At 39.5% G+C, this 25,006-nt stretch overlaps 1 protein-coding gene across 3 annotated transcripts in view; it reads right to left on the bottom strand.

Moving 5' to 3' along the window:
- LOC136881973 (zinc finger protein 860) overlaps window positions 1-24,276 on the bottom strand; it is a 147,436-nt gene extending 123,160 nt beyond the window's left edge. The window contains exons 1-3 of one of the 3 annotated variants that reach the window (XM_067154448.2): window positions 23,387-23,666; window positions 22,842-23,285; window positions 13,644-13,755 (exon numbers count right to left, since the gene is read on the bottom strand). In XM_067154448.2, coding sequence (XP_067010549.2) covers window positions 13,644-13,755; window positions 22,842-23,247 — 518 coding nt within the window. In that variant the 5' untranslated portion in view covers window positions 23,248-23,285; window positions 23,387-23,666. Of the gene's footprint in view, window positions 1-13,643; window positions 13,756-22,841; window positions 23,286-23,386; window positions 23,667-24,119 lie in introns of those variants that run through there. The other 2 variants (XM_067154445.2, XM_067154446.2) reach the window with 2 other exon arrangements.
- Between the last annotated feature and the right edge of the window lie 730 nt (window positions 24,277-25,006).

Below are 25,006 nucleotides of genomic sequence, written 5' to 3'. Positions count from 1 at the left end.
TGCTTTACAACTTCTTCAAGTCGCACAGGTGCATTTGTGACGACACAAATCTTCTGGAATGGCGCGGCACAACTCCACAATGATGGCCCTAAGTTGCACTGCATTTTCTGGTTTTCTCTGGTACAACTTCTCTTTAAGGCACCCCCAAAGGAAGAAGTCACATGGGTTAATGTCCGGGCCGTGAGGCAGCCACATTCCTCGTCATTCATAACGTTCTGGAAATCTGTTGGACAATATCCTAAGGCCAAGTCTTTCGTGTAGGAAATCAAGCACAACGTTGGCAGTATATGGGCGTGCTCCATCCTGCATTAACCATAGTGTCTACAATGAGTTGAGGAAAGAACTGGTTTCGCAGCATGTCTAAATAGCGTTCACCGGTTACTGTAGCATCCAAGAAAAACGGACCGATGATTCCATGGCTTGACATCGTGACCCACACGCACACTTTCTCCCCGTAGGTGTCTTTCATGTGGATTATTCCCGGAGGTTCACGTGCCCAAAATCGAACGTTCTGTTTGTTCACAACACCGTTCGCGTAAAAATAAGCTTCGTCCGAAAACCATGTGTTGTGTAGCACTGCCTCTTGGTCTTGCTCGATTACCCACCTTGCAAACTGTAGTCTCCACTCCTTATCTCTCGCAGTAAGCTTATGAGCCACAGTCATCTTGTATGGATACAAGCGAGGCTCGGATGGAATAATTCTTGTACCGATCGGCGTGAAATTCCCAACCCGGCACTGGCTCTTCTTGTTGATTTACTCGGACTACCAGTCAAAGCCACTCACACTGCTTCGATGTTTTGCGGCGAACGAACAGTACGTGCATGTGGCCGCTTACACTCCAAAACAGATCCAGTACCTGCAAATATTGATGTAATCTGCGTATTGTCTGTGGGCTGGGAGCCCAATGTGTGCCGAAATAAGCACGAAACCTACTCTGTGTCAATGTAACACTGTTCGTCGTCGCAGACAGTAACATAATCTTCTTTTGTGCGACTGTCAACCGTCCTTTGTCCGCCTTAAGGCCGGTCTCCACTGATTAACATTTAACAACAACATGTTAAATGTTAAAAGTGTTAAAAGGTTAACCGGCGACACCATCAACATGTTAAATGTCAAATGTTGAATACTGTCTCATTTAACATTGTGTCCATACTTGATAAATATGTTAAACTTGACTTCCTTTTTCTATATACAGGTAGTTTATTATATCAATTTGTGGTAATATATTTAGGTGGTTTCTAGTATGTTCACACAAGGACAATGGACTCGGATGAAGAGGATACCGGGCGAGTTGGCCGTCTAGTCAAGGGGCATGCGGCTGTGAGGTTGCATCTGGGAGATGGTGGGTTCGAATCCCACTGTCGGCAGCCCTGAAGATAGTTTTCCGTGGTTTCCCATTTTCACACCATAATTATGGCCACGGTCGCTTCCTTCCAAATCCTAGACCTTTCCTATCCCGTCGTCGCCATAAGACCTATCTGTGTCGGTGCCACCTAAAGCCACTCGCAAAAATAACAGATGAAGAGGATTTGGCCTTCCTTAATTCCACTGTTACTTCTTGTTATGATTTAGAAATGCAGTTTTATTAGGCACATTTCCTCCCCTCATCCTGCTCATTGCTTCAAAAACAAACCCCTTTGAAGTATAAAGTTCGTCCGCACCCGCCCCGACTTTTCAAAACGTTTTACAATTCTCGACTGTAGGGCCTACTGAGAGCGGAGGGACGCTAGTTTTCTTTCGATGCACTCACGGGAACAATTATAGATAATTTTGAGTTCCTGGAAACTGCCGGCTCTCTTCGCTTTATATCTGTATTCCTTTGATGAGACAACCCACAAACAAGGCTTTTCTATTATATCATTAATTAATTAAGTCCAGAGTAATCTCCTTGCTCCACTCCATTTCTGACTATACATTTTAGTATAGTGCAGAGAGAACGACACATGTGTGTGTACTGTATTTTAGCTTATAACAAAGAGAATGAGTATTGCGGAGTGTTGTAACTATAAACCTACTTCACGAGAAGCACGTCGTTTGCGTCGTCTGGCTATCTGTTGACATGGAAACTGCATGGAAGTTGCCGAAGCTGTGCCGACATCTCACGAACAACGAATTGACTTGACATGTTTTCCACTTGGAGCGGAAAACACGCCAACATGTTAAAAGTGTTAATCTCAACATTCTGAATTAACATGCAAAGTCAACTGGAAGACACAATCACAATATACATGTCAATTGTAACATGTTAAATTTAACATGTTGGTGTTATATGTTAATCAGTGGAGACCGGCCTTTAAATGGCGGACTCAAAACGGAAGCGATGAACTCGTAACGACATCTGGAGTAATTTGCATGAACTGCACGAAGTTGAGCGCACAATTTGAAAGCTATCGCCCCAACAGTATACTTGTAGGATCAAAATTCAATCGAGTGACTCATCGTGCACTACCCTGTACTTATCTTCGGCTCTCTACCTGCTTTGTGCACGTCTGTCAGTCATGAGTAACAACTATTAATTTGCAGAAGTTTTCACAGGCTGAAGCGCCCGCAACATGGCAATGCGCAAAAGTGTTCAATATTCCGCATAGCATCAGCGCACTCTGTGAGCCTAGATAAGTAATATTAAAGTCTTTGGTCGCCATATGACCTATCTGTGTCAGTGCAACGTAAAGCAAATAGAAAAAAAAAAGTTCTTGCTGGGGCTGTGCCATAATTAAGGCCACGGCCACTTCCTTCCCACTCCTAGGCTTTTCCTCGTCGCCCTAAGACCTATCTGTGTCGGTGTGACGTAAAGCAAATAGTAAAAATTTTTTAAAAAGTTCTCAAGCATAGTGTAGCATAATTAATAAATAAAATATACTCCAATTTAGCTTAAGTCTTTGCTTAAAAATCTAACATTGCAACCACCGATCATCTAAAGGCTCTATTCTGAATATTTTACTGTACCGGGCGGTACACCTCCACGCCGCTAATTCAAACTTTGCGCCAGTTGAAACTCCTCTACTGGAGGAAGTCTGAACTTTACCTACTGTGTTAATTTTCAAGTTTCACAGAAGATGTCACTACTTGTAAATTTTGAAGTTTCTAAACTGGGTCGTTTTCGATGTATTTTTGTTTTGCCTGTAGTAAGAAGTGGGGACATTCTCTTCCAGATGGCACTACTGAAGAACTACAATTATGCACCCTAGTGCGAAGTGAAAGAACTATGTTTTTGGAGAAATTTTGTGTTCATAAGTTTGTTCTTTGTTAAATTTCCTTCAGTCATTGTTTGAGTTGGCTATGTTAATCCTTTCGTTCCGCCAGGTTTGAATTTAGCCGATCCCGAATTTCTTTAATTAATTTATGACCAATCAGGTGTATCTTCTTCAACTTGGATATGTTGCTTAACCCTAGCCAATAAAATTCTTGTGGGAGGGTGTTCTCATTCCTGAAACGCCTCGAACTTTCCGCGAGGGTTTATAAACTGCTGTTTTTCGGGTCTCCGGGCCACTTCAGTAACATCCATCAGTGCGTAAAGTACGTAGCAGGGGTCGGGAAGCGCCTCTTTCTTCGGACAGCAGTTCAGCCACCAGGTAATGGCCGTTTAATAACTTCTTTTCTTGTCAGCTCAGCAGTTTAACTCTCGGGGCAGGTCCGAAGCCTTTCCACCATGTAACGTTTCCCCTAAAATGTAAAGACACTTAGTATCAATTCTATCTTTTAAACTACATATTGGGATAGAGAGTGCTTAACCCTCTCGAGCTCCCACTCATATTGCATTGAGGTGAACTTATTTTCACAACCGTTTCTTCCTTAACGTAATGTAAATTGTTTCCTTCTAAAAGTCACCTCTTTAGTATGGGATTAGCCCTTGCAGTAACGGCCTAGTGCCAAGTAGGTTTTATAGAAAGTGTATTAGGAGTGCAAGAACGCCTCCTCTCAAGTTGGTATTTTAGAGGCCATGTAATTTACCTGTTTCTTTACTTAATAGGCCTCAGTAGGCTGGGTATTTTTACCCCTGTTTTCATGTCCTTGGAGGACAACTTGAATGTGGAGTTTGGTGTGGCCTTTGATAGGCTTAAATTTTGAGAGCGAGTTGCTCTTTCTTGAAAATTGAGTTGTTATATGCCTCGAGGAGGCTTTACCGTGTAAAGAGGAGCAAGTGCTCCTAGGCATGATTGGGGTCTTCTGCCCCTTTGTTGAATTCTGTATATCGTAAGGTTGGGCTTATAGCTCAAGAATTGTGTGTCTGGCTCTCGGAGCCCAAATCCTGCAATCACTGTAATTGTACATTTTCGAATTGTGTTTCGGCTACTGAGTACCTGTTCTATTTGTATTTCTTAATCTTGAAAAGAAAATATAACCTTGTTAAATTTTATCTTAACTTTAATTTCGTATTTTGAGACCTGTTCACCCCCGCACCTTCTTTCACCTCTGCTAATCCACCAAACCACGGTAACATTTACCATCACTGTCATCTCTGTCGGATTCACTGCCACTGCCGATATCATAACTGCTGTTGTTGCTGTTAGTTAATAAAAGTACGATGGTTTCCGTTTTCCCCTCCATTATTCCTTCCCACTCATAGTACGGTACTCCCTTTCTAATGTTTCCGCAGGGCCACAAATACAAACCCCAATAATTTCTCTGTGTTGTGTAAATCTCTGTTCACAACAACATGAACATTAGTAGTTTTAAAGGCAACATTATTATTAGGGCCCAGATGTTTCTGACAAAAGTGTTAGAAATATGCAAGCACTTATGACCTAAAAAGTATTAAAATCTATATATATAAAATAAGAGTTTTGTCTGTACATTGCTCAGAATTGAAAAAGGATGGTATTTCTGTATCAGTCATATCCATAGTAACAAGGAAATGCATTTTTTAGTTTTCCGTAATTTCTGTCTGTCTGTATGTATGTACACGCATCACGAGAAAACGGCTGAAGATAATTGAATGAAAATCGGTATGTAAAGTTCTAAAATAAGTCGCTACAATATAAACTATAAATAATCCGAAAGAAATGGTAGTTTAGGGGAAGGCCTAAAATTTTATTCGCAAATATTTATATTATTAGTGGTCTTATCTTAATGAAAACCGGTATGTAAAGTTCTAAAATAAGTCGCTACAATATAAACTATAAATAATCTTATTCACGTTAAGAGAAATGGTAGTTTAGAGGAAGACCTAAAATTTAATTCTCAAATATTTGTTATTAGTTGTCTCATCGTAAATAAAATTGGTATGCAAAGTCGGGGAATAAGTCACTACAATCTAGGCCATAAAGAACTTTATTCACATTGAGCGAAAGGTTAGTTTAGGGGAAGGCCCAAAATTTAATTCTCGAATATTTGTGTTATTAGTGGTCTTATTGACAATTACTATATGAATAAAGTTACATTGTATTAAATTTCCAATCATTTATGTCTTTTACATTCTGACCGTAACGGCTATGATAACGGAGGGTTTTTTTTCTTTCTATTTGCTTCACGCCGCACCGACACAGATATGTCTTATGGCGACGATGGGGTAGGAAAGGCCTAGGAAGTGGAAGGAAGCGGCCGTGGCCTTAATTAAGGCGCAGCCCCGGCATTTGCCTGGTGTGAAAATGGGAAACCACGGAAAACCATCTTCAGGGCTGCCGACAGTGGGGCTTGAACCCACTATCTCCCTATTACTGGATACTGGCCACACTTAAGCGACTGCAGCTATCGAGCTCGGTACGGAGATATTTATGAATATGGATTTTTGTTGCTAAGATCATATCAGCACCGTCACGAGAAAATGGGTAAACAGAATTTAATGAAAATCAGTGTGTAAAGTCGGGGAATAAGGAACTACAGTCTACGCTATAATTAATTTTATAAGACGGCCTTATATTACAGAGTCGAACGAAAACTGAATGTGAAGGCCTACAATACAGAAAGCTCATACCATTGATCAACAATAACATTACATTGACCATTGTTTGTTGTGATTTGCTTTGTGTCTCCGTCACTATTCATCTCCGATAGACGGGATTACTACTGTATACCGCGTTTTTTTATTTGCTCTACGTCGCGCCGACACAGATAGGACTCATGGCGACGATGGGATACGAAAGGGCTATGAGTGGGTAGGAAGCAGTCCCTACGTTAATTACGTTACAGCCCAAGCATTTTCCTGGTGTGAAAACCGGAGACCACGGAAAAACATCTTCAGGTCTGTCGACAGTGGAGTTCGAACCCACTACCTCCCGAATCCAAGCTCACAGCTATGCACCCCTAACCACACAGCCAACTCACCCAGTCGTACCGAGCATAACAGCCTGCCTGAAAATTGGCAGGAAGTAGCTGGGGAGTTAGATAAATTTCTCATACTACTGATACGTAACAAACTTGTTCATCATAGCGTTCGAGCTATTCAATTCCTACTCTGCGGCACTGATTGGAATGAGCAGTGTGCATATTTAACGGAATAAGGGCAGAGAAGTGTTCACGGCTATCTGCGGTCTGGTCATTGCAGCACTGGAACTTTGGACTGTTAGATTGGCACCGAAGTACTGTTCGTTAAAAGTGAGAAAATGTGCGGTTTATTAATTTGATCGAGTATTTTATATAACATTGCTTTTAATCACTACATTCCTTCTGACAACTTCAGGTAGAAAAACCACAATGACAATCTTCCTGAGAATCCCGTAGCGAAGCACGGGTACATCAGCTAGTATGTTAATAAATGTGACATTTTCGAAATATTCAAAATCTTGCCACTGTTTAAATTTATATTGAAAATACACCTTTAAAATATAGATCATTCAATAACAATTAGTAATAATACGGATTTTATTATTATATTTTGAATCCAGAGGTAACGCTCGACTCTGCACAGAATGAAATACATGTTGCATTTTGATAGGCGATTAGAAGGAATTACAATAGCAAATTACATAATTTTAAAGTTTCCAAACAGGAACAATCTTCTCACGCAACATTAACTAGTAATGAAAAGACAGCTCAACATCGCAAGATGTTATTGGGGCATGTCTAAAATATGTCAAATCATTAGAGTTGAATTGAGGCTCACCTTCCTGTCTCTTCCTACGCATCTGTCTCTTTCTATACAGCTTACCCTCCTAATTCATATAAATAGACATTTCTAAGAAAGATAATTGCAAGAAATTACAGACAACAATTAAGAGATGTGAAAAATCCATCTTTGAGATGACTGAAAGCAGGTAATCAACTTGCAATACAAAATGAAAGCCGGTATGCGAAAATGGAATAAAAAAGATAAAAATACGACAAAAACATGAAAATTCGCAGGGAAATGCGACATATGAAAAATTATAGGAAATTGAAAAAAAAAAATGTTAAAAGAGCCAAAATATGACCCGTGAAAATTGCATAATTTTAGCCACCGTATATAAAATAATGTTAACTTGTATTTTCCATAGAAATAATATAAAGGAATAAAATATGACATGTCATAAACATCCAGGCCCTAATTATTAGCATAAATCCTAACTATGGACCAGACGAGTTCTATTGAGTTGAGATTACAGACTTAAAACTGCTTTAAAAATAAGAAATTCAAACTGCCAGCATGTATGAAGCCAACTGCTAACAAAGACCAGCACAGTAACTATTCTTACCAGAGCAAATACAATGAGCTACGATGTGCGAGTGTTACCATGCTTCATTTCCTCTTCCATAAATTTATCACTCAGATATCAATACTTACTATCAAACAATGCTATTCCACAGTTAAACAACTTGCTGTCATTCGTATCAGTACTGGGCCTAATATTACTGGCTACGAATAATACATTTGCTATCAATCAACATTAACTATTCCATATCAGATATATTTATTAAAACAATGGGGCAGCTGGCAAACTTACACAAAAAAAACTGTTAAAAATAAATGGTAATATGGTCTGTCTACTTAAAACCCTACTTTACACTACCGCACAGCCCACAGCACGGTGTTAAAAGAGAAACCAGCAAAGGAAAATGATGCAGCTCTCTTCAATGATATGAATAAGTATCTTAAAACGAAATGAAATTAAGGCATAATATACCTTGATTTAAAAACACTGACATTTAATAGAATAACTAATAATATAGTATTAAAGAACGTGCAACATCATCAATGAGAGGATCTAACGTTATTTTTGGCCATATAGCAAGAAGAAACAACTTTGAACACTTGTTGATACACGGCAAATTAAATGGTAACCCAGAGGCCGAATTCCTACACACTGGTCAACACTGATTTCACGAACAACAGGCAACAGTTTTCAAACTGCAGTCCAAGCAGCAAAAGTTCGTAAGAATTGGAGGAAGACTGTGTCGCAGGCAGTCACCATGAAATGAGGAGATTACAATTAAAAATGAAAATGTATAAAATAAATATTTAACAAAAAGGAAACACAGTGACACTGGTGACAGAAATTAAAAGTAAATAATACTACACATGATCTTTCCCTTTTCTTTTTTCTTGTGGCACCTCGTAGGTTTGGCACGAGTAACAGATACCACACTAAGCTACAAACATTAACCGTGATAAACAGTGCGAGGTCTCTGAAAGGGATGAATGTTCATTATACAGTACTTACAGTAAATGTGTAACTAATTTCAACATGGCGGATAGATATGTGAAATTCTCCGAGAAATTTGAAGATAATAATATGAAGGTAAAGTGTAAAAAGTACCTTAAGTGGGTTCACATGAAGGAAGAAAGCATGAGTTCAACCAAACATGAAATAGATTGCCTGCTTAGTTTTCCAAAAACGGATCTGCTTTGGATAATATGTTTGACCTGCAACTCGGCATCACTCGAACCTGAGCTTGACATTCCAGCAGACTTGAATTTACAAGACTCCATTTCCATAAAATTCAATGCTATGTTAAGTAAACTTGGTGAACTAGAGTTAGTGTATAAGGAACTAAAGACTTCTGTCCTATCTGTCAGTGACAAATTTGACTATTTTAGTATTGAGGTGGGCTGAATTCAATCTGAACTGATAGTGCTGAACACCACAGTACAAGACTTAAAATCAAATAAATGCAGCCTTTCTGGAGAAGGGACACAGCTGAAACTTGATGTCGAAGAATTAAAACAATATCCAAGAGCAAATAATCTGAAAATATCTGGGATTCCGGAGCCTCCGTGGCTCAGACGGCAGCGTGCCGGCCTCTCACCGCTGGATACCGTGGTTCAAATCCCGGTCATTCCATGTGAGATTTGTGCTGGACAAAGCGGAGGCGGGACAGGTTTTTCTCCGGCTACTCCGGTTTTCCCTGTCATCTTTCATTGCAGCAACACTCTCCATTCTCATTTCGTAGCATCTATCATTCATTAATATATCACTTTGGGAGTGGCGACCCCATCGTAATAACAGCCTATGTATGATTCATTCATTACATCTCTGACCCAGTCACTGACTGGAAAACAGGTTGTAGGTTTTCATTTTCATCTGGGATTCCATACCACTCAGAAGAAAACTTCACTGAACTTATCCAGAAAACTGGAGACATCCCAGACGTACCAATACAACCAGACACTGTTCACTGGGTTTCTTCTTTCAATAAAAACAGAGTGAAGCCCATACTCGTCAGATTTGTCCAACGCTCAAAAGAGGATGCCCTTTTGAAGTCACAAAGATGCCAGAAAATCCTAAACTCTTCCCTCTCCTAGGCCTTGGTTATTCAAAATTGAATATTTACGTGTATGAACACCTTACGCCCTACAATGAAGCTCTCTTCAAAGAGGCTTGTGATGCTAGGACAAAGGGAACTGAACATGCAGTTGTGAGACAAGGGAGAATTTTGGCAAAAATCTCTGCCATCTCCCTTGAAGTGTTTACAATAAAATGTGGAGATGATATTGAAAAATTGATTAGGCTCACAGCACCTACGCCTAAATGAGCTGTCAGTCTTCACACTCTTCTTGTTTCCTTTCATGTTCTACATGTATTAAGCCTGTCTCAACTCGGAAACATTAGTCTGACCCACTTTGGTTCTAACACGGCTTTTTCAATTTTGATACAGTGGTATTACCATCTGCATTGTTTCATTCCCAATCTGTGCCTCTGTCCATGTTTTCCATACCAAATTCCTTGGGACACTGTCATGTGCCTTTTCAATATCTAGAAACATTACTACCATGTCCTTTCCATATTCCCAATACCTTTCCATCATTTGACGCAATGTATATATTGAGTCAAATGTGGACCTGCCTCTCCTGAATCCATACTGGTATTCTCTGTCTTTCTTTCAAGGATCTTAGCTGTATGAGTTATCAGTGTCACTCCTCTCTAATTTTCACATTGCTTCCTGTCTCCTTTCTTGAAAATTGATATAATGACCCCTTTCGTCCACTCTTTTCTCTCCAAATCACTCTGAAGATACTATACAACCACACTATAGACCAGAGATGGCGAACCTTTTCCAACTAGTGTGCCATTTTAAGTCTGGTTTATTACTATCATCTGTTGACTGTGCCACTTGTTATTTTCCATTAGGGGATGTCTACCCCCCCCCCCCCCGGACTTCCTTTATAAATTCCCGATTATGTTTCATAATATGTCATTTATTTATTCATTTACAGATTCATTCATTTATTTATTATACATATATCTGGTAAATACATTTGATTGCATGTTCCATGGGGCTGTGCCTCAATTATGGCCACAGCGGTTTCCTTCCCACTTGTACGCCAATCCTATTTTCGCCGCAAGACCTATCTATGTCGGTGCGACGTAAAACAAATTGTAAAAAAATAGTTATTAGATACAAAATTCAAAAGTACTAATATTGCGAATGGACTTAACTTCCTCCATTAGCTTCATTATCATTCCACGTTGAAGTTTGTATGCTCAACAATTAAACTAATTTCTCCCTCATCACATTTCCATAACGAAATGGAAAATTTAAAAAAACAGGTATCCTTTTTTGTAAGGTCGCATTCTGCTTTCATCAAAACATACTGCATACATGTGGGAGTTATCCAAATTAGCTTTCAATTGCTCCGAAACTTCTTCACTCATTTTTAATATTCTATCCTTGACAGCAGTTCAACTGGCTGGCATCATTTAATTCTGTTATCATTAGTTGTTTGTTGGGGAAGTTTTCAAATAATGTGTCGGACGTCAATAAGAAACTTTGTTTTAACAACTCATCGTCAGAAATCGGTTTCCCATGCATGCTGTACTATGCAGTGAGACAGATGGAATCAGCCGCACTGATATTATTCCTTCGCTGAAAAGATGATACAAAAGAATTAGTTTGTTTTGTGCAATGTTCGATATTTTGTGAAACGAACTCTCTTCCTTCTTCATTTGAAATGGAACAAATATTCGAATGGTCAGTCTCGAAGTTGCACTTTACCAAAATACAATTGTTTTCGAACACAGGCAACACATCTTTCTATCGGTCCGAATTCCCTTGGCCAGAGTTCTTGAAAAATACGGTCACCACCTTTGTTAAGTTTCTGTTCTTTTCGGCACCGAAAACATGTTTGTGACGTCCGTATACAAAACCACCAGAAAACGACACTATCTCACTTGACTTTCGGACCTATCAGTGTAGCAGTGTTGCCATATTGTATGTCCGAATGGAACTAGTATTTAGATTTTCGATATTTATTTCTTACACGTGAAACTTTATATGTATTGTCTGCAGTGCAAGACGTATATATAAAATATTATTATGTTCATGTGGTGTGCCACCGAAATCGTGTTCGCGTGTCACCTAGTGACACGCGTGGCATAGGTTCGCCATCCCTGCTATAGACCAACTGCTCCTGCTGCTATTATCATTTCTATGGTGACCTCGCCAATTCCAGCTGCCTTGCCTCGTTTCATTCTTTTAGTAGCCCACTCAATCTCTGCCATGGACACCTCATTTTCCTTATCTTCTATCTGCACTAAATCTGATTCTTCGATTTCTCCTTGTACCAAGATATTTTGCACGTTGTAAAGCTGTACAAAGTATTTTCCCCACCTCTGCAATATATCCTGCTTCTGCCATCACTTCCTCCTGTTCATTTTTAATGAAGTTAGCACCTTCACCTGGGTTTTTCTTCTTCTGAACCCACTGGAATAAGATCTTCTTGCAGAGATTCAGTGAATTTTTGCCAGCATTCCTTTTTTTCTTCTTGAACCACCTTGTAGCACTCCATCTGTTTTGCATTCTGTTGTTCTGTTTCTCAGCCATCTTTTTCCAAGCTTGTTCTTCCTTTTAACTATATATTTTACCCTTTCATTCCACCAGGGCGTTTCTTGATCTTTCTTCCTTCCTGATACTCTTCCACAGGTCTTTTCTGCAGACTCTACCATGACTGTTTTAGAGTACGCCCATTCTTTTTCGACCCTTCTGATGTCTTCCATAAGTATACTTGTTTTAAAGTGTGCCTGGAACTCTTCATTTATTTCCTTCTTCTGCAATTTCCACACCCTCTGCCTAATCCCAGTCATCATGTGTATCTTTCCCATCTCTAACTTAGCTGTCACAACTCTGTGATCTCCTTTGAAAGATTCACTTGGGAGGGCTGTTACATCTACCAACATTTTCCTGTTACCTTTCTCGACCAAAATTTAATCTATCAGAGCTGTAATTATGTTATCCCAACTATATCTTGTTATCTTCTGACTGTTTCTTTCAAAACCATGTGCTACCAATGATCAGCTCATTTCTTCTACAAAAGTCTACCAAAATATCTCCAGCCTTGTTTCTCTTCCCATATTGAAATGAACCTATAATCTCTTCATCTCCTTTTCTTTCCTGACCTTCTTAAGCATTCATGTCTCCTATGATCATAACTTGTTTGTCCTGTATATGGCTTTCCAGATATTCAAGGTATTCCTCTAGATCCGTATCTGTATTTCCTGTTTGTGGTGCATACCCTTGAATTATATCTGTAACACCAGCTTCAAGTCTCAATCTGACCTTAATTAACCTATCATTTATGTTTTCCACCAATTCTAGGTATTCCTTTAGGTCTTTTCTAATTATGAGACCTACACCATTTTTGGCTTCGTTTCCTCCACTACACTATAAGGTATATCCTTTCTTTAGTTTCCTCTCACCTTTTCCTTTCCATTTGGTCTCACTGATTCCCAGCAAAGCTATATCTTTGTCAACCATAAAATCTACAATTTTTTCCACTTTCCCTATTAGTGCCACTACATTGCTAATAGGATTAGTTATCCACATTTCTTAAAATCCACAACTAGGTAAAGAGGAGATTTTTTGAAAATAACTAAACCTGCCTGGTTTCTGGGACCAAGTACATGATACAGACATGGTCCTGAGAGTGTTGTAAGTCAAAATATAATAGGATTAGGTATCTACATTTATTTTTTTTATTTGCTAGTTGCTTTACGTCGCACCGACACAGATAGGTCTTATGGCGACGATGGGACAGGAAAGGGCTAGGAGTGCGAAGGAAGCAGCCGTGGCCTTAATTAAGGTACACCCCAGCATTTGCCTGGTGTGAAAATGGAAAACCACGGAAAACTATTTTCAGGGCTGCCGACAGTGGGGTTCGAACCTACTATCTCCCGAATACTGGATACTGGCCGCACTTAAGCGACTGCAGCTATCGAGCTCGGTTCTACATTTATTATACAGACATGTCACATAAGAACTGAATCAGCAGAAGTCATAAATAATGCCTTACCTTTTCCTTCGTTTTGCATTTGGTCTCAAAGGTCTGTTACGCAACTTTTGATTAGACACTGCACCTCTTTTAAGTTTCTTAATTGGTTTACGATTGTCGACTGGAAGTACCCCTAAAAGACGTATGAAAAACGAAATAAATATGTATACAAGAACTGGAAAAAAAATGTGAAAGAGGATGATTACGGATCTCTTACAAACTGACAAATCTATTGTGCTTGTACCATGTTTACCCAATAGAAATCCTACCTCTTAAAATCTTTTTAAATGATAGATTTGAAATATTTCACACAAACATGCACATTTGGATTCAATTTTACTGAAGAATGTAATGCAAAAAAACAAGTTATGAATAAACATACACAGAGGAGGTCACTATGCAGAGAGGGTGCATTAGAAAGAGGAGATGAGGATAACAATAAAATTACAAAAGGACAATAACAATCTCAGAATATTCACACTACTATCTTCAAATACACAACTTCTGTGACACGCCGCACAATATACTAACTCATTTTAAAGTAATAAATAGGTCGAAAATCTTGTAACATAGCATATTTCAACATTACACTTTAATAAGAAGTATGTCACAATTTATTCTTGGACCACATTTTTTTACAAATTTTATTAAATTAAAGAGAAAATATATTTAATTCCTAAAATGTACTTGTTTAAAAAATGTAATTTTCAGTAATGTTTGCAAAATAAAACCATGAAACGTTCAGTCGAATGGATTTATATGTAATGCAATTTAATACCTAAATGAAGTCAAATGAGGAGGTTTCATGATGATTTTAAAGAGAAATTGAAGGGTTGGATGCAAGAACCTTTTTTCTAACTTTTCAGGAGCAAGAAAAAACTGTATAAAATAAGTATGAATGATGGTATAAATACTTATTTCTGTCAGTATGTTAATTATGACCTCCTTGATACATTTAGTCTGTATTGTAGCAGAATTTTCATTTTCTTGTCTTTTATAGCAATAAATTAACTACAAGAATTACAGTTGTATCAAAGTGAGAAGAAAGATCAGTGAAGTGACAGCGTTCAGTGAAATAAGAAAAAGTAAAATGAGAATAATTTAACATATACAAAACCCTGGAAAGGCAATGCAGTTTGCTGATGGCTTAGAGTGGAGCCAAGGCATGACGAAATAGCTGTTTGTGCCACCTTATCACCGGTATGTAAATATTCAAAGATCGGGAGTTGGGAGCTTCAAGGACACATGTAGGCAAGGGAAATATCCGTTGTTCTTAATAATTCCAGAACATGCTTGTGGTGACATCCTTCCCTGGTAAGGAAAATGGCCAGCCAATCAGGAAGGGCCAACTCAGAGTCACAAGCCGGGCGAGGTCGGTTATCAAGTTGTTGGTTCTGGAAAATAAGAAGTTATTTAAGGTGTAGAGGGCGAACTCAGGGAAGTGGTCTAAAGAAGTCACAGGAGACGGTCTGGAGAGGGGACAAGGGAGTTTGTCAGAAGTAGTCGCGGAGGTCGGTTTTGGGAAACCACAGAAAGGGCCTGTCCAACTAACTGGCAGCAGAAGTCTAGCTTCATTGGGAGTCAGGCTAGTAAGAAAGGGAGCGAAGCGTGTCTCTAACGAGTTCATCCAGAGAGTTTATTGAGAAGAGTAGCTGTGTCAGTTCAACAGGGGAGAAAGTCTAGTACAGAGGCATGAAGGACAAAGTTAGCAGAAGTATACCATTAATATAATAGCCTGAAGTTCTATTCAAACAGAAGTTCGATTGGAGGAACTTAAGAGGACTACTAAGCAGTCTAGTTCAACAAAGTTATTCAGAAGCCAGCCCAAAAGTTTCCAATATGGGAAGGTGAAGACAGCCTACTACAGGAAAGAGCGACGTCGTATGGGAAGGTGGTTCAACTGGTGGCAGAACTGCATTTCCTTGATAGGTTGGTGAGACGCTCGAGTTAACAAGAAACAAGCGACAAGACAACACTTCCTGAAGCTAAGTATTTACCATAATAGACAATCTTAAAAGAAGGGAACCAAAGACTCTTTAGTTAACTCACTGATGTGCAGTAGAGGTAGGAAGTTCCCTCCATTGAGAAGAGTGTATACTTGTGTATAATAAATCTGTATAATTAATTTTGGGTGTTTCAATATAAGTTAACTCAACAATAGGCCAACTGACTGATGTATTTAATTGTTGTTAATGATCTTGCTTTTAAATCCAGAGTCCCTAGCCTGTCCCATCCATAGGATAAGGCAAAGAGTTTAATTCCTCAGGACTCAAAGCCTACACATCTCTACAGCCTACCAAAAATACACACAGTAGACATTCCTCTGAGATTGATCGTCAGTGCTTTTGATTCGTTCCTATACCTGCTAACCAAACATCTCACTCACTAACTACAGCTTCTCACCGGATTGACCGAGTTACGTCAAGGACTCATTATATTTCATACATATCATCAAACAGCTACAACTGAATGACATACTAGTCAGCTTTGATGTTGAATCATTTCCACTAGGGTACCACTAGATAGAGCCATGGACATAACCAACAAAACGTCTAACAAAGATATCGCCAAGCTATACCCACATCCCCTCACCACCAACTATTCCCTTAGGAATGGACAGTATTACTAACAGTCATCAGTTGTAGCCAACCACTTCACGGAACACTTCAAATAGACAGCACTCTCCACGGCTCCCTACAGACCTCGGTATGTGGGTGACATGTTCCTAGTGTGGTCTCACAGTCTGGAAACATTTCAGTGAAATTTCACATACCTATATGAACTGGAAGAAAATGGACCTATCCCTTTCCTGGGCGTCCGAGAGACCTGTAGGTTGGACGGGATGTTAAACCGCAGTCTGCAGGAAACCCATGCACACCAACTGGTACCTACACCTAGACTCGCTCCATCACTTAGTACAGAAGAGATCAAAATAACTGTCTGCCAACAAAGCAAAGACGTGAGACATACCAGAGGCCATAAAACAGAATCAAACGAACTGCATTCCACTTTCCGAAGAAACGGCTGCTCTTACCGTGAGACAGCACAAAACCAACAGACCCAAACCGAAACACGCCTCGCGCTAAGTTCTCAAGAAATATAATATAGGCCTACTAATTGCAGAACTTCGTTTTACAGGGCGAGGGGCAATAAGGGAGCTTCAATAGTTCCGGCTATACCGACAACAGAATGGAACTAAAATCTGAATTGAATCAATAGTATGATCAATATGAATTTTCTAAACCCACATTATGTAAAGCCCACAACTGTGTCACATCATGCCTCATAACTTCATTTATTATCCACAATGACAATAAAAAAAATAGTTCGACTGGCCTACCTCTTTTTTACCAGGTATGCCTCGATATTGGCCAGGATGAGAGGCATTAAATGTTTTAATCCTCTTAACCATGGAAACACATTTTCCTGTATGTGTGGTAGCTCGTTCAGTCGACTTACTGAGTGGGAGGAATAACTGTTCATTTTCTTTTCGTATACTGCTGCAGCCTGCTACTTAAGCTATCATTTTTCTGAGTTTACTGTGATGTTCGTTTCTAGGTAGGAGTTCTAAAGTGTGCCTGTGATGTACTGGAACTTTTCTCAGCTACTGAAATAGGTTTCATAAGTTCAGTTTTACCTATATTTCTTTGCTTTGCTGTAAAAATAACAATAGTACCTGAAGTTTTGAGATTACACCACCAGATGTCTCACAGCAATGAATAATTGATTCCTTTTTTTATGTCATAAGTTGCCAATCCACATCTCGAAGATAACCAAGGTCTACCAATTCAGCACTAAGAAGCCAAAGTGTCGTTAAAAGTTTCGTGGATAGAACACACCACATTCAGGTCTGGACCAAAGGTACACAATCTCATCCAACCAGTGAAAGAGAAGGAGTATACAGAATACCATGAGGCTGTGGATGAGTCTACATCGGGAGACAGGCCGTTCCATTACTACAAGATAGACAAAACACACCTGACACACACGTCTCTAGCAGCTCTCAAGATCAGCCATAGCTGAGCACACACACACCACACAGCAGATATTGCGTCCTGTTTGACGAAACCAAGCTAACAGTCTCTTAACAGTCATTTTCAGCACAGAAAAATCAGAGAAGCTATAGGAATTCAAAAAACACCAGAATAACTTCTACAGAGATGAGGGATTACTCTTATGCAACATCTGAAAGAAGTGTGTCAATTGTATTAAAAATGTCATCAACAGAAGCATCCGGTAGTGAAGTAGATGATGTTCATGGCGGACTAGTTGAAGGGTTAAAAAAAAAAAAAAAAAAAAAAAGCAGTTCTCAGCACTAGAGAATAATGAGTTTGTGTTTCATTATCATCAATCTGTTCTAACTGTTGAGATGGACCTGGTCATGGCTCCATAATTAATTACACAGTACTATCACTAATAATACTATTATATTAAACCATAATAATCACCAAATATTAACATGGCTCACAAGCAATAGTCACATATTTGGCATCATATGTCTCCCAGATGGCGCAGCAAATTTGCAGTGCTTTTACAGAAGGTCAAACAGAGTGAACGGCGCGCCACATTCACTGCATGGAGCCAACACTCCAACTGAAAGGTACATAAAGAGAGAAAGAAGTATGACTGAGCAATTAGAGGGAATGGCCACCAGGAAGTTCGGTAGCCGTCTCACAGACGTTTGATATCAGTTGAGAGTTAACTTCGTTCCATATACTGCATCTTTTCAAATGAAATTTGGAGTCTGGTTTTGACGCTATGCACCGGATTGCAAGGTCATCTGCAAAAGCTAAGCAATGAAGGTAAATTTACAAGTCTTGTAATCATACAAATGGATCTTTTCCGTCTTGGAGACTTACAGTAAATGTGTCATGGATAATTGAGACATCTACGATGGGCACCATCTCTGGAGTTTTGGTCTTATCTGAAGAAAATAGCACACAGGAAACATCCTCTCTAAAGACAAATTTATCTTCAAATGGCTAAATGCATCCTAATCAAGTTTTTGAAATTACAAAATCATGATGAATACACTCGATTTGAATGTGAATGCATCTGTTTTACAACCGTATGATTTACATCCAGGCACACAATATGAATTCCAATAAAAGGAGTCACTATGCTACTTTTATTAATCAAATTAAACACACCAGAAACAATTAACCTTTAATTAGTTGCTCACAGAGATTTCCTCCGGGCCGATTACATTTTGCACGATACTGTACCTCCCAGTTGAACTGTGGGTCTCCCCATCCCTATACCTTTCCCCTTCTTCATTTGGACTCATCCTGTCAGCATTTCAGCACGATCATGCATCCTGTGTGCAAGTGTGGTATCGTTGTTGTGATGTGTGACATCGCCTGGATGTTTCCTCCACATGCGACTAACAACTCGGAATGTGTGATCTTGTTTCGTTTGTCAACTGGTGTTATATCTGATTTATCTCTAATAATCGTCGGTAAGGGACTTACAGATAATAATATAACTCTTTCAATTTAATTTTCTCCTATCAATTCTACTTTTTATATCCAGATAACTCCATGTACGAAACACTCCTCTTACTAAAATTATTATAATATTACATTCAGCTAAATTACCATCACCAGAAATATTCTGAAGGGTGTCATCAAGCCCCCCCCCCCGTTTGCGAAAGAAAATCGCCGAGAATGCTCCAACTACCGGGGAATAACACTCCTTTCTCATAGGCTTAAGATTCTTGAGAAAATCTTAGAGAGCAGACTGCGAGTCATTTAGAGCCACAGTTTGAAGAGGAACATTATAGATTCAGGCCTAACAGTTCCACAACAGACCTTATCTTCAGTGCCCGTATGTTAATAGAAAAATATTGGGAAAAAGGCAAAGATGTGTTTATGGTTTTCCTCGACATTCAGAAGGCATATGAGAGCACTGCAAGAGACAAGATACGGGAATGCCTGAGAAAAAGGAATGTGTCAGAGGGACTGGTGAGGAAAGTTCAGATGCTGTATGAGAACTGTACCAGCTGTGTGCGGTTGCGTGACGGACATTCATCCTGGTTTCAAGCCGAAAGTGGAGTCCAGCAAGGCAGTGCACTACCCTTTTTTTTTTTTTTTTTTTTTTTTTTTTTGCTAGTGGCTTTACGTCGCACCGACACAAACAGTTCTTATGACGACGCCATTATTGTTTATCACCAACATGGATGACATAGTGAAGAACATCAAGAAAATGAAAATCTCTGTTTAACTAAATGCAATGGCCTTTGCTGATGATGTTATGGTCTGGGGAGAAACTGAGGAACAAGTACAGTCGAGACTCAATGAATGGAAGGTTAAGTTCCAAGAGTTCAATCTCAAGATAAGCGAACTCACAGCAGTAGTGATGGCAATAAACAGAGAGGGATCAGCGAACATCATGCTAGGAAACCATCCACTAGGAAGTGTGGAAAGCTTTACATACCTTGGCAGTGTATTATCTCGAGATACACTAGCCACAAAGGAGGCGGCAAATAGAGTGCAAAAGAGCTCTCACTTTCACCAGTAAGTGTGAACACTCCTATGGGTTCCCCAAGTACCAACAAAATCAAACCTGGTGATGTTCAATCAGTACTTCATACCAATGTTAACCTATGGTAGTGAAACCTGCACCCTCACTAAGAAAGACGCATCAAGGTTCCTTAGGTCCACAATTTAGGAAGGAAAAAAAAAAAAAAAACTGGACAATTTGAGGAATGATATGGTTAGGAAGGAAGGATTGTTACATCATTGTTAGATCGGAGCAGCATGTCCAGACTGAGGTGGTTTGGGCATGTAATGAGGATGGAGCCAACAAGGACAGCATGTGTTAACTTGGAGCAACATGTGGCAGGGAAACAGATGGTGGGAAGACCAAGAACCCACTGGATGGACATCGTAAAGATGGACATTGCATATCGGTGAAGGACACTGGAGGACGTCATTAACACCAGAACATATGTTGTTCGATAGTGTTGTGACTTTGTGCCTGACGGTGTGTAAAAACTGACCCATTTGACCGTTCTCCGCTGTTCATAAACATTGTGAGACTTTACCTATCATTGCGTGTGCTGTACCACCATTCATAAAATTACGCATTATTTTCTTTTAAGTGACTCACAGTTTCTACCCCCTTCATCATTTTATATTGCCTCTTTCCAGAGTTCACTTAATCTTTTTCTTTTTCATATGCATTGTTTTTCATGTTTTTTATGTTTTGATCGGCTGACGATGACCTGGACTATGGTCGAAACCGGTCCCAATTCTAATTACTATTAAATAAGAATGTAATCACTACATTTCTTTCTCTTATGTATTGAATAGGTTGAACCTCTTTTTCAATTATTCAATTTTAACAGAACATATCTCAATAAGAAAAATGGAAGAGGCTCGCCAGCAGTACCCGGGAAACTGGAACTGTAAAATGATGATGACGTCGTAACTATGTGTTCATTTTAACCACTTTCTACAGAACAATGGATGCTCGAGAGGAGGACCGTATAAGAAAGTTGCTCGCTGAAATTCCAGACGAATCAGATGTTGGAGGATCATCAGATGAAGATGACATTGTTGAACAGAGTGACCACTTATTAGAAAGTGTGCAGTCTGGTGACGAACTGGAAACTGTTTCAATGTACACAAGGTTCAAAGGGGATTTTTTCTTGGTAGAGATAATGTAACGAAATGTTATACTCACTGCCCACCGAAAAATGTGAGAACCAAAGCTCATATCATAATCAGAAGCCACATTCCTTGTGTTAGAGGATACACATCTCACGCAGAAAGTGCGCTAGAAGCCTGGAGTCTCTTTTTTTATTCAGATATGATTGAAGAAATTGTGAACTGTACTAATATTTGGATCGAGCATAACAGTGGTAATTAGGCCTACATGCATGAATGGGATGCTGCAAAGATTGACGTTACAGAGATGAAGGCCTTGTTAGGCCTTCTTAATATGGCCGGTGCCCTGCACTCGTCTCATTTCATTTTCACCTACAAGTATGTAAAAGGGCTTCTTTTAATTATACTGAAGATTATTGCAAACGAACATGCCAAAACAACATCTCAAAGGACGAAAAAGACATGCATTTTTTACCCTGGAAATTACCCGTGTGCTACTAATAACATAATAATTTTCACGCAGCTAGACAAGGGTTAAACTGGTGACGCTTTGCACATACTTGTGTTTACATTTGAACAAACTGAATAAAGCTACTACAGATAGCTGCAATACGGTGCGATATTGTACATGGTCGTGGATATTGAAGATGGTTTCCATTGTGGCCAATGGGCGAACAAAGACATATGATCAGCTTAGTCAAGGTCTAACAACTGTACTTTAATCAATCGTCACTACTATCTGCTCTCCCCTACATAACATAGCCTTCATATTTGTTAATAATACAAGCCTTCGCATACTGTCGGTAACCCCTGTGTTTTATATGGTCAGTTACATTATGAATCTTTAAATGCTATCCTGTTGTCCCTCATATAGTTTTCAAAAAAAGAACAGCGGGGCGCAATCCATCACGACGCCGCAACATCACTATGGGCCCTCAGCGCCTGGCTCCACCTGGACCCGGAGCAACACAAATATTCTTCAACGAAGCGAACTTGCTGTACCTTGGCATGGCACAAAGGTGGGATGTCTCGTGCAAATAAAAAAAAATTGTCAAGAGGAATGCAGGGGAAATCAACAGCTAAGCAGTTCAGGGATTTCTGCCGTACAGAGCAAATATTCCCATTTCCTCTTGCCATGCTTTTTATGAAAACCTTTAATTTATTATTATTATTATTATTATTATTATTATTATAGCACACAAATTGTGGATTAATTAAAGAGAATCAGTCACACATACCTCAATGAGAGAGTTAGCCTTTTTTATTTAACGTGATAACGATCACAATGACTTGCAGAGTTCACACAAGCACGTTACTTGGGTCGTGGAAAGACTTCAACTTGCAAACCCTGTGATGGAATCCATGTAGGCCTACAGCCACTGAGGTCACAAAGTGTTGCAGCGCCTGGGTTTTATCTGCCCAAGTCTTGTTCACCATGCCCTCAGTGGAGCTGTTCATGATTACAAAATTTACAAAATAGTTTAACCTACCACCGCAATTAAATCTATCAATAACAAACTGTTCCAGATGTGAACTTGCAGTGCCCATCCTTTTCCAGCTAGATTTTTGTAGTAATGAGAAATTACATCCATTCTAGAATTCAGCTTACCTCTAATAAATTCTTGGTCAGACTCGAGCCTCGTTGAAATTGCTAGACTGAGTTGTTGTTCTTCCACATTTGATAATCTCCTAGGTACACTTCTTATGTCCTTGAAATGTGTTGGCACATTTGGAAAAACACAAGGAACGGCACCTTCTATTAGCTTCGGAATAACACGAGGAAATATTTGTAATTCACCTCTAACTGTGCATATGAAAACTCTAATGATATCGCTTTCTAAAAAATGTTTGATACAGACAATCGGATTTTTAAGACCACTGAAATCAGTTGGAATGTTCCTTAGCCACTGAGCCTTTAATTTTTCATCTCTGGGAAGAGTAAACGTAGAAACATTCTTCTCTCCAGGGGTGTAATTAGACTTGCATCCTTTCACGCTGCAATGACGAGGCATCATGTATTGCAGGTTAGGTCATTAAATCTCAGACTTATTATCTGAAACAGTAACATATCGGAATTATGATCATATTACACACACACATAAAAAAAAAGTAGACGGATAATAAAAGATACCTGATCAGAAACCAGTGGCATACCTTTCCAGCTCAAAATCTTGCATACAGTGCCGAAATGTGTGTTCTCGCACTCCAACAATAACGAAATTTAACTACAACACAAACACAGATTTACAAACAAATAATATGTCACATACGAGGATTACTTTCTTCTAAACAAAATTACTTATTCAATATAATCCAAGCGATCTTAACAGCGTATGATCTAAAGGCAGCAAATTCTATGCCCAGGATCATGCCACAGCGCCGACCAAGCCAAGGACCAACATGGTCACGTGATAATCTGGCAGCCGCCAAAGAGAATACTGACAGCAAGCCCGGTCTTTCACGCTCTTCTCCGTTTTAATCACTATACAAAGGGAATGGGTATCTCTCTACATTAAGACATCGATTAGTTTTAAAACTACGCGCCATAATTAGTACCCTTCAACCCTTGTCATCATTATCTTCCGAGGCTGTTGTAGCAACAAGCGGGGTTACAATAACCAAAAGAAAATAATAATACATAACTTCCTCCGCTATACACGGAGAAGCATATTAATAGAAATATTTTAGGTCTTATTTTCCTTGTCCTAAGATGACGTACACTGGTTGCCATGGTTACCTTGGTGTAGGAAAATTGTGGACGCTCAACAGTCCGCGCTAATTCTAGATAGACAACCAGCCCAAAAATATATCCCTGTTAATATGAATTCTCACGGCGCAAATTTAGTAACATAACGACGAAAATTCAACACCTTTTGTTCGAACTTACCTGGAAAACGTTGAACGATGCCACTTTTCCTCTGGAAGCATAAATCACTGCGATTATAAAACTTTGATAACCAGCCTCGGCTGGCTTTAAAGCCCGTGATGCCCAGTTCTCCGGCTATAACCGAAGCTTCTACCCGGCACATTTCACTCGTTACTACGCATCCTTGATAGTTCTTTTTATTCACAAAATCGCGCAGCTTATTTTCGACGTCCGGATGTTTCGATCTTCGGCCGCGAAACGCCTGGCGATTACTATTTGTTTCCTGAAGTCGAGTTTTGCTTTTTCGCCAATCTCGAATACAACTTTCGTCAATACCGAACTTTCTTCCTGCTGCCCGATTTCCAATATTTTCTGCATCTTCAATAACGCGAAGCTTTTCTTTAGCAGTGAACGAACGATAACGAGAACTTGTTGCACTTGGAGCCATACTTAACACGTGATTCCCGCCTCCCTTCAATGTTTAAGAACCTACTAGGTAACTGACGCCACGCGCAACGCAGTACCACGAAGCACAATATTCTGTTTACCGCGAAGGCAGTGGCCAGTGGCAGTACGTATAACGATAACAACAGTCAGATACTACGAGGGCGGTAACAACCATATCCCGAATAATACCCATAATTGCATTTTTTCTGTGCCAATTTTCGAAAAAGGAAAAATAAGTGCGGAGTATTCGCGTACATACTGTGATTAAATTTAAATAATTAGTAAGGCACTCTCAAGGGGCAAGGAAATCATGAACGTCCCCAGGTTTTGCCGCCTCGTGTGATAATTACAATATCAAGTGCCAAACACCACCCCCAAGCAAAGAGCCCCTAGAGCTGGGAACGGAGCAGTTGCTCGCAAAGAGAATGGTTGCTCCTATGATTACAATCGGCAGTGCGAAT

This window comes from Anabrus simplex, chromosome 10, assembly GCF_040414725.1.
Source record: "Anabrus simplex isolate iqAnaSimp1 chromosome 10, ASM4041472v1, whole genome shotgun sequence".
NCBI classification, from domain to species: domain Eukaryota; kingdom Metazoa; phylum Arthropoda; class Insecta; order Orthoptera; family Tettigoniidae; genus Anabrus; species Anabrus simplex.
This window is presented reverse-complemented; position numbering and strand designations above follow the sequence as displayed.